The sequence below is a fragment of the Hemiscyllium ocellatum genome, chromosome 24 (genome assembly GCF_020745735.1).
Source record: "Hemiscyllium ocellatum isolate sHemOce1 chromosome 24, sHemOce1.pat.X.cur, whole genome shotgun sequence".
NCBI classification, from domain to species: Eukaryota; Metazoa; Chordata; class Chondrichthyes; order Orectolobiformes; family Hemiscylliidae; genus Hemiscyllium; species Hemiscyllium ocellatum.
The window spans coordinates 4,019,742-4,035,405 of NC_083424.1; the positions used below are offsets into that span (position 1 = coordinate 4,019,742).

The 15,664-nt window shown below is 47.1% G+C and overlaps 1 protein-coding gene across 2 annotated transcripts in view; it reads left to right on the forward strand.

The window, feature by feature from the left end:
- The first annotated feature begins 1,430 nt into the window (after positions 1-1,430).
- mmp17a (matrix metallopeptidase 17a) overlaps positions 1,431-15,664 on the forward strand; it is a 100,066-nt gene continuing 85,832 nt past the window's right edge. For both annotated transcript variants that reach the window (XM_060843901.1, XM_060843902.1), the window contains exon 1: positions 1,431-1,681. In XM_060843901.1, coding sequence (XP_060699884.1) covers positions 1,586-1,681 — 96 coding nt within the window. In that variant the 5' untranslated portion in view covers positions 1,431-1,585. The remainder of the gene's footprint in view (positions 1,682-15,664) is intronic.

Sequence of the window (15,664 nt, forward strand, 5' to 3'; positions counted from 1 at the left end):
ATGCAGGTCCTTGGACTCCTCCATCGCCAGACCATAACAACACGACGGCTGGAGGAAGAGCGCTTCATCTTCCGCCTGGGAACCCTCCAACCACAAGGGATGAACTCAGATTTCTCCAGTTTCCTCATTTCCCCTCCCCCCACCTTGTCTCAGTCAAATCCCTCAAACTCAGCACCGCCTTCCTAACCTGCAATCTTCTTCCTGACCTCTCCGCCCCCACCCCACTCCGGCCTATCACCCTCACCTTGACCTCCTTCCACCTATCGCATTTCCAACGCCCCTCCCCCAAGTCCCTCCTCCCTACCTTTTATCTTAGCCTGCTGGACACACTTTCCTCATTCCTGAAGAAGGGCTTATGCCTGAAACGTCGAATCTCCTGTTCCTTGGATGCTGCCTGACCTGCTGCGCTTTTCCAGCAACAAGATCAAGGGATAGGGAAGATCATGTATCAGGAGATCAGGGCATAGGGTAGACTGGGGTTAGGGAAGGCCAAGGGATAAGGAAGATCAGGGGATAGTGAAGATCAGGGAATAGGGAAAATCAGGGGATAGGGATAATCAGGGGATAGGGAAGATTAGGGGATAGTGAAGATCAGGGATAGGGAAGATCAGAGGATAGGGAAGATCGGGGGATGGGGAAGGCCAGGGGTTAGGGAAGATCAGGGGTTAGGGAAGATCAGTAGATGGGGAAGGCCAGGGGTTAGGGAAGATCAGGGGTTAGGGAAGATCAGGGAATAGGAAAGATTAGGGGATAGTGAAGATCGGGGATAGGGAAGGTCAGGGGATAGAGAAAATCAGGGGATAGTGAAGATCAGGAGCTAGGGAAGATCAGGGATAGAGAAGAACAGGGGTTAGGGAAGATCAGGGGTTAGAGAAGATCAGGGAATAAGGAAAATCGGGGATAGGGATAATCAAGGGATAGTGAAGATCAAGGGATAGGGAAGATCAGGGATATGGAAGATCAGGGTATAGGGTAGACCGGGGTATGGGAAGATCAGGGATAAGGAAGATTAGATAATGGGGAAGATCAAGGGAGTCTCCAACCATCTTCATCTTCCTTTTTCAGAGAGAGATGTCCCAGACTGAGGGGTGGCTGTGGAACTGACTGAAGGAAGACTTAAAATCAGGGAGTGGAGCGGGGCTGCAGCGGCTGTTCGGCCGCCGAGTTGGCTGCTGTACTCTGGGCTGGTTCCAGTCGAATGCAGAGTAGCCGTGTTGCTAATTCGATTTATTTTCTGCGCAGATGGAATGAGTGAGCGGGACTGTCAGCCGCTGTGTGTGTGTGTGTGAGAGAGAGAGAGCCCCGGCAACTGTCCCCTCGCTCTGCACAAATCAGATGGGAGCGGAATAGAAATCAGAAGTTTATTTATTCCTGCGCTCGCTGTTTACTTCATTCGGGTCCGGGTTAATTTCAGCACAGGAGCTGGGGATGAGATGCAGTGGAGTTGGTGAGGAGCTGGGAGATTGCAGATTCATTGGGAACGGAATCCTTTATTCAACATCAGCAGACGCTGAGAATCCCAGGAAGAGAGAGAGAGAGGTTTTCCCACCGAGAGACCTGTTGGATCTGCAGCCGGGGCTGAACCATGTTAGAGATGGTGCTGTCAGTGCTGCTGCTGCTAATGTCTTACCTCGGAACCCAGTCAGCACCAGCCCCCAGTGAGGAGACAGTACTGGGCATTGTGAGTATGGCTTTTCCCGTATACAACAGCTTCACAGCATCAAAAATCAATCCCAGGGTTTGGATTGTTCGGGTAAGATTCAGTTCAGGCGTTTTCTGGCTGCGAATTAATTCTTTAGAAATGTGCCACTGAGGCTCTGAATGTGTGCCTGGGAGCTGGGGCATGGAGCGATGTTTTCTATCACAAAGGGAAAGGTAAACTCCGCTGAGAATGGTCAGCTTTGCTGATCTTGGTCTGCCCTGGACTGGCTGAGTTGGACTCTGGTAACTTGCTCTCCCTCTCCATACAGGGACCTGTCTCCTTCAGGGCAGACACAGCACTGGGATTAACATGGAGCATCACCAACTGTCCCTATCCTCATCACCCCCCACCCCGGCTGTCTCACCCCACCCCCTGCCTCGCTGCCAACCCCATGGTCAGTGCCCACTGTGTGCTCTGGGTAGGTGCAGTGTTTTGATCTGCAGTATCTGATCTGACTGGAATATGGCCTGACTGCATTCTGCCCAGTCTCTGGGACTGGGATAAATTGGCAGCTCTGTGGTTCTCACCCGGAGTGTCATGAATTGTAATGTGACCTTTGGTTTCTTTTTAACTGAAACATTTTTGAACAATCTTGAAGCTACAGCTGAAATCCTGACAGCATACACACACTTGGAGGGAGAATGTTCCACCTCTTTTCTGGATGATCAACCCCAGTCAGGAAGGTACAGGATACCTCTGTACACACTCTGCTGGCTGTGTACACACTCTGCTGGCTGTGTACACACTCTACTGGCTGTGTACACTCTCCGCTGGCTGTGTACACTCTCCGCTGGCTGTGTACACACTCCGCTGGCTGTGTACACACTCCGCTGGCTGTGTACACACTCCGCTGGCTGTGTACACTCTCCGCTGGCTGTGTACACACTCCGCTGGCTGTGTACACACTCCGCTGGCTGTGTACACTCTCCGCTGGCTGTGTACACACTCCGCTGGCTGTGTACACTCTCCGCTGGCTGTGTACACACTCCGCTGGCTGTGTACACACTCCGCTGGCTGTGTACACACTCTGCTGGCTGTGTACACACTCTACTGGCTATGTACACTCTCCACTGGCTGTGTACACATTCTGCTGGCTGTGTACACATTCTGCTGGCTATGTCCACATTGCACTGGCTGTGTACACACTCTACTGGCTGTGTACACACTCTGCTGGCTATGTCCACATTCTGCTGGCTGTGTACACATTGCACTGGCTGTGTACATACTCTACTGGCTGTGAACACACTCTACTAGCTGTGTACACACTCTACTGGCTGTGTACACTACTGGCAGTGTACACATTCTGCTGGCTGTGTACACATTGCACTGGCTGTGTACACACTCTACTGGCTGTGTACACACTCTGCTGGCTATGTCCACATTCTGCTGGCTGTGTACACATTGCACTGGCTGTGTACATACTCTACTGGCTGTGAACACACTCTACTAGCTGTGTACACACTCTACTGGCTGTGTACACTACTGGCAGTGTACACATTCTGCTGGCTGTGTACACATTGCACTGGCTGTGTACACACTCTACTGGCTGTGTACACACTCTGCTGGCTGTGTACACATTCCACTGGCTATGCATACATTCCACTGGCTGTGCATATATTGCACTGGCTGTGTACACCCTCTAATGGCTGTGTACACATTCCACTGGCTGTGTACACATTTTGCTGGCTGTGTACACATTGCACTGGCTGTGTACACATTCTGCTGGCTGTGTACACACTCTGCTGGCTGTGTACATATTCTGCTGACTGTGTACACACTGCACTGGCTGTAACACATTCTGTTGACTGTGTACACAATCTGCTGAAGAGACACTGCATGCAGTCTAGGTATGTATACATTTGGCTCAGTGGACTGTCTGCTGGCTGTAAATACTCAAAGCACTTTCATTCATGGACCTTGGTGCAGTTTCAGAAGCCTTTCAGACAGTGGCTGTCTTCAAAGATAACCAGTGTGTTTGTATAGATGTGGTCCCAATTTTAGCACCAGCTGGTGAGAGGAGACAGTAATTCTGGGGAAATATCTGTAACAGCCACAAGTAACTGCTGTTTGTCACTGTGTTAATTTAAAACAGCCATATCTGATTTTACTATGCATAGAGGTATTATAATTGTTTAATCTTTCTGAGACTGGGGCTGTTGCAGAGCTCCCCCTGATGGTTAACACAGTAGCCTTTGTATAAGAAGCAGACAACCATAGCCTTGGCTTTGCAAATGCATATCGAAGTAATTCTTCAATGTTCTGAGAGTTTCTGCCTCCCCCACCCTTACAGGCAGTGGGTTCTGGATTCCCACCTCCCTCTGGGTGAAAACATTTTTCCTCACATTCCCTCAAAACCTCAACCCTTCCCTTCAATCTCTGCCCCTTGCTCACTGATCCCTCCACCAAGGGGAAAGGATTCTTCCTGTCTACCCTGTCCATACCCCTCATCATGTTCTCCATCTCAATCATTTCCTCCACAGTCCCCTCTGCTCCAAGGAAAACAACCCAGTCTGTCTAATCTCTCTCCATCACTGAAACTCTCCAGCCTAGGTAACATCCTGGTAAATCTCCTTCTGCCCCTCTCCCACTGCTATCACATCAGGAGTGCTATGTGCAGTACTGGTTGCCATACTTACAGAAGGATGTTAATGTATTGGAAGCAGTTCAGAGAAGGTTTACTTGACTAATACCTGAATTAATGGGTGACCTTTTGAGGAAATGACCTGACAGGCCAGGTCCATAGGCCAGGCTCTGGAGTTCAGAAGAGTCAGAGAGAACTGAGTTGGAACATCTAAGACTCTGAGGAGAATTGACAGGGTGAGTGTGTAAAAGGATGTTCCCCCCTTGTGACAGAATCTAAAACAAGGCGTCACTGTTAATAAAAATAAGGTGCCACCCATTTAAAACAGAGACGAGGAAAGTATTTTTTTTCTCTCAAGAGAGGGTTGTAAGTCATTGGAATTCCCTTCCTCAAATGTCAGTGGATGCAGAAACTTTGAATATTTCAAGACAGAGGGAGATAGATCTTTGATTCCCAAGGGGATGAAAGATTACTGGGGATATGCAGGAATGTAAAGCTGAGGTTAACGTCAGACCAGCTGTGACCTTATTGAATGGTGTAGCAGGGTCAAAGGGCTGAATGGCCTCCTCATTTTTTTGTTTGTATATTCATGAATTTCATACAGTTTTTACTTGTGTATGTTTGGGAGAATTTTTCCCCTTTTTAATTTGGATATTGAAAATTTTCTGCTCTTGAGCAGCAGATTTCCATAATCTCTGATTTCTTTACAACAAATTTGGATGATGTAAAATTGACGGGATCTTTTGAACACTCTAGGCTGTTACACCGATGTCAGTGATCCCCATGTAAACTGTACATTGGGGAAAATTCAATCATGTGTCTATTCATCGCTAAAATTATAACTCAATTGCACCTCCTAGTGGTGTTAGAGAAATAGCAACAACATCTTACACAATGTTGTTCTAAGACAGTGTTTTTAACCTGTGACTGAGCAGTAATTTGATTAACAGGAAGCTTTACTTACATGCAAAGAGGTGATTGGGACCTTGGTTTTATATCTCGCCTAGGAGCAGTGTGGGTTATCCTCCAGCTCTCAGCAGTGGATCAGGAATCCTGAAATGGCATGGAGACAGTAATGACTGCAGATGCTGGAAGCTAGACACAAGTGGGTATTACAGATGCTGGAGTCAAGATTAGAGTGGTGCTGGAAAAGCACAGCAGGTCAGGCAGCATCCGAGGAGCAGGAAAGTCTACGTTTTTTTCCAGCTTCATATCTGTTGACTCAGGAATCCTCAAATCTTTGACCTAAATGTGTGATTTGCTCTGAAAACAAAAGATCTTAATTAATTTCTCTTTGAAATGCTGTTAAATCATCAGCATGGTCTTCAATACAGTAAGACATATCATGAGTTTGATCTCCAGATTACATTCACTGCTTTACAAACCTGATTATAAGCCTGCCACTAACAGAGTAAAGCTGCAGGAGGAACGAGTAATGATATTATTTTGCTCAGAAGTCAGTGACTGGTGTGAGATCCAAACTTGGAAATCAAATATTGCAGTGTTATGCAGTGCTTTATCTAACACTGAAGATAATGACTGTTCTTCCCAGCAAGTCTGTTTGATGCTACTTTCATTTTAAAAACGGTCTCATGCTTAACAGCATGCAGGGTCTATAAGTATTAGATATGTTTGACTCAATCAGCAGCCAATGTGTTCCATTCCTCTAATTGTGCAGTGCAACTCTTCCTTTTAAAACCTTACTGAAGTCAGGGAGGTGCTTTGAATTCATATTGCAGTGCTGAATTCGAAATGTTCTTTTCTCTGAGGGATCTGTACTCGGATCTGTAATTGGATGAACTTTGTCTGAATGCTCACAACCCCCTGGATATGTGCAATTGAATTAATTGGTAGGCCTGCCCTGAGGAGTCTGAGCCCCCTGTGCCAAGTTCAACCTCACTCCAAAAGGACGTTTTGTATCAGTAACTCTCTTTCCATTGGGGCAGGTGGGTCATGGTGCTGATGAATGTTGAGAATTCTTTAAAGTGGGAAAGTACAAAGTCTAGGAGGAAGTGGGTACTGCAGATGCTGGAGACCAGAGTCTAGATTAGAGTGGGGCTGGAAAAGCACAGCAGGTCAGGCAGCATCCAAGGAGCAGGAAAATCAAAAACCCTTCATCAGGAATGAAAGTACAAAGTCTGTAGACCCAGGCTTAATAGTCTGATCTAAAAGCCTTTTAGGGAGATTCTGAGCAAAAGCTGCTAAAATTCTAAATTTCAACAACCTGTGAAGGAGCTGTGTGACTCATATCAGAATATCGGAGCATTCTTTCATAGGAATGCTTCTTCTCAGTCCCTGGGGGGTTGTCGACTCTTTGACAGGGAAACACAATGCATTTTATAGCATCAGAATAGACCATTCAGCCCAACATCTCCATGCTGGTGTCTGTGCTCCACCCTCCCACCCTAACCTGTTTCCATCTCAGCCTGTGATTATAACCTTTGATTCCTTGCTCCCTTGTGTTTATCCAGATATTCCTTAACTGTCAGGGGGTCAGTTAGCTCAGTTGGCTGGTTTCATACAATCATAGAATCCCTATAGTGTGAAAGCAGGTCATTCAGCCCATTGAGTCCATACTGACCTACCCTGTCCCTCGTAACCCTGCATTCCTCATGGCTAATCCACCTAGCCTGCACATCCCTGGACACTATGGGCAATTTTACACTGCAGAGTGCCAGCATCAGCATGGCTACAATTCCTATGCTAGCTGAGGTTACCATGAACCTCACCCACCCCTGGGGTAAGGCGCAGTGACCATCAGGTTAAACCACCCCCAGTCATCTCTCTCTCTCGCAAGAACTGCAGCCCTAACGTCTGATAGGAATTAGTCTAGATCAGTCTGATGCTGGAAAAGCACAGCAGGCCAGGCAGCATCTGAGGAGCAGGAAAATTGACATTTCGGACACAAGCCCTTCATCAAGAATGAGGCTTTTCCTCGGATGCTGCATGCCCTGCTGTGCTTTTCCAGCACCACTCTAATCTAGAGTCTGGTCTCCAACATCTGCAGTCCTCACTTTTGTCTGGTCGGACTTAGTCATTCTAATCACTTGGAGCACTCCCTGGGGCCGTGAATTCCACATTCACCCCACTCTAGGCATTATAAAGCTTATTTTTCTGAATTCTTGATTAGTTTTATTAGGACCTGCCTCATCTAGATGCCCACCAGCCTCTAGCTTGTGGTGTTCCCCTAAAGCAAGAACCTCCCCATGTTCAAAAGAGAAAATGCTGGAAAATCTCAGCAGGTCTGGTAGCATCTGTAAGGAGAGAAAAGAGCACCTTTTCCAGTGCAACTGTGACCTTCTGTGCAAGGACCTGGTTTGATAAAACCTACGATGGCGAACATTGAGTAAAGCATTGCCACTAATCGATGTAACATTCAATAGCTGACCCCAACAGTCTCACTCCCACCTTCCTGCTGCTCTCTTGTTCTCCTTGATGTGTCTGTCCATTACTGTTCTTCTGATCACCTCACTCCTCCTCCCTGGCGCAGACTCTCAGAAAGTCAATCTTTCTACATTGTAAAGTCAAGATTTGAGAATTGGTTGATTCTGAGGAAGGGTTGCTTGACCCGAAACATTAACACTGATTTCTCTCCACAGATGCTGCCAGACCTACTGAGCTTTTCCAGCAATTTTTTTTCTGATTGACAGCATCTGCAGTTCTTTTGAATCTTTTATTTGAGAATTAGCCACACGGTAACAGAGGGTACTGATTGATCATGGCTGACCGAATAAAGGTTAGGGCTGGGAGTGACGTGAAGGTAGTGTGCTGTCCTGGTCTTGTAACTGAACTCATAATCCAGGGACCTGTGCACACCTTCTGAGGGTGTGTGTTAAAATCCTGCCATGACAGACGCTGGAATTCAAATTCAATTCATAAAATTTTGTGATTGAAAACTAGTCTTAGTGTTGATCTATTATCACTTGTTGCTAAAAACCCATCTGTTTCCTAATGTCCTTTAGGGAGGAAATCCTTCCCTGGTCTGGCCTACATGTGATTCCAGAGCCACAGCAATAAGGTCGACTCCCTACTGCCCTCTGAAATGGTTGTTAGGCAATCAATCATTTCAAGGGGCAATTAGGAACAGCAGGCACTGTTGACCCTGTCAGTGACATCGAAAAGCCATGAATAAGCTTCCAGAAGCATTTTCCTGGATTATCCGCCATTTTTACCCTCCTTCCCTTTTCCCAGGAGATGGGAGGCAGAGTTCCTGGGATAAGGAAGGAGTTTGAGGATCAGTTGTAGGCGAGTGAATATCCCTTGGGATTAGAATATCCTTTATTGTCACATGTACTCAAGTCCAGAAGTACAGGTGTACTGTGGAAAGTTTTTTAATTCCTCCTCTAATGACGCGATCCGAGGCTCAGGTACCTCGGTACAGACCTTAAATACAATAGAACAATTAAAAAAAAGTAGTTGCATTATTTCACAATGATTCATAGTATAAGTTAGAAATGAAACATAGTTCAAAGGATAGGCATGACAGTCACATAAACTATTTACACATAAACATTACATTGCAATAGCTCAGTACATGGGCTTCCCCTCAGTCTAACTGTCAGCACCAGACCCAGTCCAACAAACACGGCGGCACGGTGGCACAGTGGTTAGCACTGCTGCCTCACAGCGCCAGGGACCTGGGTTCAATTCCCGCCTCAGGCGACTGTCTGTGTGGAGTTTGCACGTTCTCCCCGTGTCTGCGTGGGTTTCCTCTGGGTGCTCCGGTTTCCTCCCACAGTCCAAAGATGTGCGGGTCAGGTGAATTGGCCATGCTAAATTGCCCGTAGTGTTAGGTAAGGGGTATATGTAGGGGTATGGGTGGGTTGCGCTTCGGTGGGTCGGTGTGGACTTGTTGGGCCGAAGGGCCTGTTTCCACACTGTAAGTAATCTAATCTAAAGTAATCTAATCTAAACATCCCCACGCAGCTCCAAACCACCACCCCGCATCACAACAGCTCACAGCTGCACCAGAGCGGTTTATCCAGGACTCCCTCCCAGCACAATCCTTCACTCCGAGACTCACTCCCTACACCATCCCTCACTCTGAGACTCACTCCCTGCACCATTCCCCGCTCCGAGACTCACTCCCTGCACCATTCCCCGCTCCGAGACTCACTCCCTGCACCTTCCTCCACTCCGAGACTCACTCCCTGCACCATCCCCCGCTCCGAGACTCACTCCCTACACCATCCCTCACTCCGAGACTCCCTCCCTGCACCATTCCCCGCTCCGAGTCTCACTCCCTGCACCATCCTCCGCTCCGAGACTCACTCCCTAAACCATCCCTCACTCCGAGACTCACTCCCTGCACCATTCTCCACTCCGAGACTCACTCCCTGCACCATCCTCTGCTCCGAGACTCACTCCCTGCACCATTCTCCACTCCGAGACTCACTCCCTGCACCATCGCCCACTCCGAGACTCACTCCCTACGCCATTCTCCACTCTGAGACTCACTCCCTGCACCATCCTCTGCTCCGAGACTCACTCCCTGCACCATTCTCCACTCCGAGACTCACTCCCTGCACCATCCTCCACCCCAGGACTCACTCCCTACACCATTCTCCGCTCTAAGACTCACTCCATACAGCATCCTCCGCTCCGAGACTCACTCCCTACACCATTCTCCACTCCGAGACTCACTCCCTGCACCATCCTCCGCTCCGAGACTCACTCCCTACACCATCCCCCACTTTGAGACTCACTCCCAGCACCATCCCTCGCTCCGAGACTCACTCCCTGCACCGTCATCCACTCCAGGACTCACTCCCTGCACCATCCTCCACTCTAGGACTCACTCCCTGCACCTTCCTCCACTCCGAGACTCACTCCCTGCACCATCCTCCACTCCGAGACTCACTCCCTGCACCATCCTCCACCCCAGGACTCACTCCCTGCACCATTCTTCACTCCGAGACTCACTCACTGCACCCTCCTCCACTCTGCGATTTACTCCCTGCAACATCCTCCACTCTGGGTCTCTCTCCCTGCCCCATCCTCTGCTCCGAGACTCACTCCCTGCACCATCCTTCACTCTGGAACTGGCCTCCAAGGCTGACCAGCGTCTCCATTTTTGTCCAAGTCACACATCGTTTGAGGGTGTGCCATCATAACACAGGCTGACATTCGCAGCCAGTGTGTGCTGGCACAGACTGGTCAAGGCGCCCTATACCAGTTGGGACAGGTCCAGTGACTTCCTTTGTGCTTTCTGGCCAAGCTGAGATGGAAATGATGCCATTGCTTGGTGGAGTGAATCCAAATATGATTGGCTTTCCTGGATGAGAGACCATGTCTCGTTTTTTCAATGTAAAAACTATAAAATGACATGAAAATGGGATTTCAAATAAACTCAAAATGAAAGGAGGTGATCGTGGCTGGAATGCTGCCTGGACATCATGCATTTCCCCCAGTTGGTGGGATACAATGGGACCCATTGTTTATTTTATTCTGTGTCTGAAACTGGTAAGAGATGGAGCTGAGAAGCTAGGAATTTTCTCGCTCCATTGTGCAAAATGAAGTGAGGAAGAATCCCTCAGAAACAAAAGAAACAGAAATGGCTGGAGAAACTCAGCAGGTCTGGCAGCATCTGTGGAGAGAGAAACAGAAATAATGTTTCCCGTCCAATGACCCTTCTTCAGAGTGAAGGTTTCTTTAAGCCTGCAATGGTTTTAGCCATCAATCCTCAGGCCTGTATGAAGTGACGTGTTTCTGTTTTACCTTTCTTAGTACATGTTTCATTTCCAGAAAACATCAGTTTGGACACGTGTGTGTGTTTGTGTCTGTGTGTGTGTGTGTCTGTGTATGTGAGTGTGTGTGTGTGTGTGTGTGTGTGTCTGTGTGTGTGTGTGTCTGTGGAGTGTGTGTGTCTGTATGTGTGTCTGTGTGTGTGTGTGTGTGTGTGTGTATGTGTATGTGTCTGTATGTGTGTCTGTGTATGTGTCTGTGTGTCTGTGTGTGTGTGTGTGTCTGTGTGTCTGTGTGTGTATCTGTGTGTGTGTGCCTGTGTGTGTATTTCTGAGTGTGTCTGCAGGCACTACCTCTCCCGCATGTGTCCGCCAAATTCCAATCACATCTGGAGAAAATTGCAGGAATTCTCCCTGTGTCCTGACTAATGTTTACCCCTTCCATTGTCACTCAAAGACAGGATTACTTATTCATTTCCATGTTACTGCGTGTGGGAACTTGCTGTGTGCAAATTAGCTGCTGTATTTTCTACGTAAGAGCAGAAACAACATGCCAAAACATTTGTATTTGCTATAAAGCACTTTGAGACATATTGAGCATGTGAAACGGTTTGTAAAATGCAAATACTTCTTCAAGTTGCTTCTTGCTTTATCTATTTCATCCTCTTCAAAATTATCGCATTCCCTTTAGCTGTAAATTTATTGATACCTCTTCATTTCCTGCTCAATAACAGTTGGTAATGCAACAGATAATCTAACCTTTTTTTAATATGTTTCTAACTCATCACAAGACCATAATCTCTTAGTACAGGGATTAACCTACGTCACTTATTAATCGCTCCATGTTTGTTTTAATCTGCAATCACATCTGACTGATTAGAGCCAGTATTTTCACTCTAAAGTGACGCTGAGCGTGTTACAATTTAATGTCCATGAGTTATTTTTGCCGCCCACATAACTCCCTATAATTGTCCGCAATGTCTGCATTCATCTGATCCTGACATCTACAGTTTCCTTCACCTAACTTATTGGTGGTTATGATTTTGCCTCCTTCTTTCAAACACTGGTTAAAATCTTTGACCAATGTTTCGGTGAACTGCCTGACTATAATTTTATATGGATTCATTGCTGAATTTTTGTTGACATCCCCTTGAATCATCTTGGAATATATTACACTTTTTAGATGCTTTACAGTTTGCAAATTGTTGTCACAATTTTTTCAACTTATTCCTGAGACATGGGCATCGTTGGCTGGGCCCAGCATTTATAGCCCGTCCCTAGTTGCCCCTTGAGAAGGTGGTGGTGAGCTGCCTTCTTGAACCACTGCAGTCCATGTACTGTGGGTAGACTCACAATTCCCTGAGGGAGGGAATTCCAGGATTTTGACTTAACGACAGTGAAGGAACAGCAATATATTTCCAAGTCGGGATGGGTGAGGGGCTTGAAAAGAACTTGCAGGGGATGGTGTTCCCATGTATCTGCTGTCAAAGAATATGGTGCTGGAAAAACACAGCTAGTGGGGCAGCATCCAAGGAGCAGGAGAATCAATATTTCAGGCATAAGCCCTTCCTGACCGAAACGTTGATTCTCCTGTTCCTTGGATGCTGCCTGACCGGCTGAGTTTTCCAGCACCTCACTTTTCGACTCTGGCCTCCAGCAACTGCAGTCCTCACTTTCTTCATGTATCTGCTGCCCTTGTCCTTCTAGATGGAAGTGGTTGGGGTTTGGAAGGTGCTGTCTGAGGATCTTTGATGAATTTCTGCAGTGCATCTTGTAGATTTTACACACTGCTGCCTCTGAGCATCGTGGTGGAGGGAGTGGGTGTTGGTGGATGTGGGGCCAATCAAGCGGGGGCTGCTTTGTCCTGGATGGTGTTGAGCTTCTTGAGTGATGTTGGAGCTGCCCCCATCCAGGCAAGTGGGGAGTATTCCATCACACTCCTGACTTGTGCCTTGTAGATGGTGGCCAGGCTTTGGGGAGGCAGGAGGGGAGTTACTTGTGCAGTATTCCCAGCATGTGACGTGCTGTTGAAGCCACTGATTGATTGATTGATTTTATTGTTGTCATAGACATTACAGCAACACTATCAGTGTCTATTTAAGGTGAAAATACTGGCTCTAATCAGTGAGATACTGTGAAAAGTGTTGCTTTGCGTGCCATACAGGAGATCAAACCCAAAAAAGTGTATCAGGTTAGCAGAACAGAGGGCAGGATACAGTGTTACAGCAGCAGCGAAGGTGCACAGAGAGAGAGAGAGAGAGAGAGACATCAACATTAACATTTGAGAGGTCTGTTCAAAAGTCTGATAACAGTGGGGAAGATGCTGTTCTTGAATCTGATCGTACATGTTTTCAAACTTTTATATCTTTTGCCCAATGGAAGAGGGTGGAAGAGAGTGTATCCAGGATGGAAGGGGTCTTTGATGATGTTGGTTGTTTTCCTGAGGCAGCGGGAAGTATAGATGGAGCCAGCGGGATGGAAGGTTGGGTTGTGTGCTCGAATGGGCTGTATTCATGACCCTCTGTAGTTTCTTGGGAAGAGCAGTTGCCATACCTTGCTGTGATGCATCCACATTGGATGCTTTCTATGGCGCATGAGGGGTATGGATAGGGTAGATAGGCAAAGTCTTTTCCCTGGAGTGGGGGAGTCCAGAACTAGAGGGCATAGGTTTAGGGTGAGAGGGGAAAGATATAAAAGAGACCTTCAGGGCAACTTCTTCACACAGAGGGTGGTACGTGCATGGAATGAACTGCCAGAGGAAGTGGTGGAGGCTGGTACAATTGCAACATTTAAGAGGCATTTGGATCGGTATATGAATAGGAAGGGTTTGGAGGGATATGGGCCAAGTGCTGGCAGGTGGGACGAGATTGGGTTGGGATATCTGGTCGGCATGGATGGGTTGGACCGAAGGGTCTGTTTCCATGCTGTCCATCTCTATGACTCTATCTATAAAAATTGGTAAGAGTCATTGTAGACACGCTGAATGTCCTTAGCCTCCTGAGTAAGTAGAGATGTTGATGTGCTTTCATGACAATCACATTGACATGGGGAGACCAGGACAGATTGTTGGGGATCATCACTCACAGGAGCCTGATGCTCTCGACCGTCTCCACCTCAGCCCCATTGATATAGACAGGGGGGCATGTCCTCCACTCCACTTCCTGAAGTCAATGAACAGCTCCTTCGTTTTGCCAATAAACACCCAACCTCTTTCCCGTCTTCTGTATCATCATTGTTTGAGATCCAACCTACAATACTGCTGCTGTCATCAAACTTGTAAATGGAGTTGGGTTGGAATTTAGCCATGGGTTCATAAGGAGGGGCTGAGTACACAGCCTTGGAGGGACACTGGTACTGAGAGTTATGGTGGAGGAGATGTCGCCTATTCTTACTGACTGCGGTCTGTATGTCAGGAAATTTAGGGACCAGTTACAGAGGAGAGAACTGAAACCCAGCTCTTAGAATTTGGAGATGAGTTTGTGTCTATAAGGCAAATCCAGTTGAGTTTCTGGTCGATGGTAACCCCCAGGATGTTGACAATGAAGGATTCAGTGATGATATTACCATTTATCATACAATCACACAGTATGGAAGCAGAGCCTTTGGTCCAACCTGTCCACGCTAATATTTCCCAAACTAATCTAATCCCATTTACCTGCGTTTGGCCTGTGTCTGTCTAAACCTTTCCTATTCATGTACCTGTCTGAATGACTTTTAAGTGTTGGAATTGTACCTGCATCTACCATTTCCTCTGGCAGTTCATTCCACACACAAATCAGCCTCTGTGCAAAAATGTTGCCTAACAGATCCCGTTCTCCTCTCACCTTAAAACTATGCCCTTTAGTTTTGAAAATACCATTACTATTCACCTTATCTATGCCTTTTATGATTTTATAAATCTCGATAAGGTCATCCCTCAACCTCCTACACTGCACTTGCCTGGGTTGGGGGCAGTTCCAGCAACACTCAAGAAGCTCAACACCATCCAGGACAAAGCAGCCCCCGCTTGATTAGCCCCACATCCACAAACATCCCCTCCCTCCACCACCGACGCTCAGTAACAGCAGTGTGTAATATCTACAAGATACACTGCAGTAATTCACCAAAGATCCTCAGACAGCACCTTCTAACTTCTCCTTATAACTCAAACCCTACAGTCCCAATAAGATCCTTGTAAATCTTTTCTGCACCCTTCCTAATTTGATAATGTCCTTCCTGTAGCCGGGCAAGGTGGTGGTTAGGTTGTCTCTTGGAGATGGTCATTGCCTGGCATTTGTGTGGATCAAATGTTACTTGCCACTTGCCATATCAAACCTTGATATTGTCCAGATCTTGTTACATTTGAACACGGATTGCGTCAGTATCTGAGGAGTCATGTATGGTGCTGAACATTGTACAATTATCGGTGAACATCCCCACTTACATAGAACATAGAACATTACAGCGCAGTACAGGCCCTTCGGCCCTTGATGTTGCACCGACCTGTCATACCAATCTGAAGCCCATCTAACCTACACTATTCCATGTACGTCCATATGCTTGTCCAATATCGACTTAAATGTACTTTAAGTTAGCAAATCTACGACCATTGCAGTCAAAGCATTCCATACCCTTACTACTCTCTGAGTAAAGAAACTACCTCTGACATCTGTCCTATATCTATCACCTCTCAATTTTAAGCTATGCCCCCTCATGCTC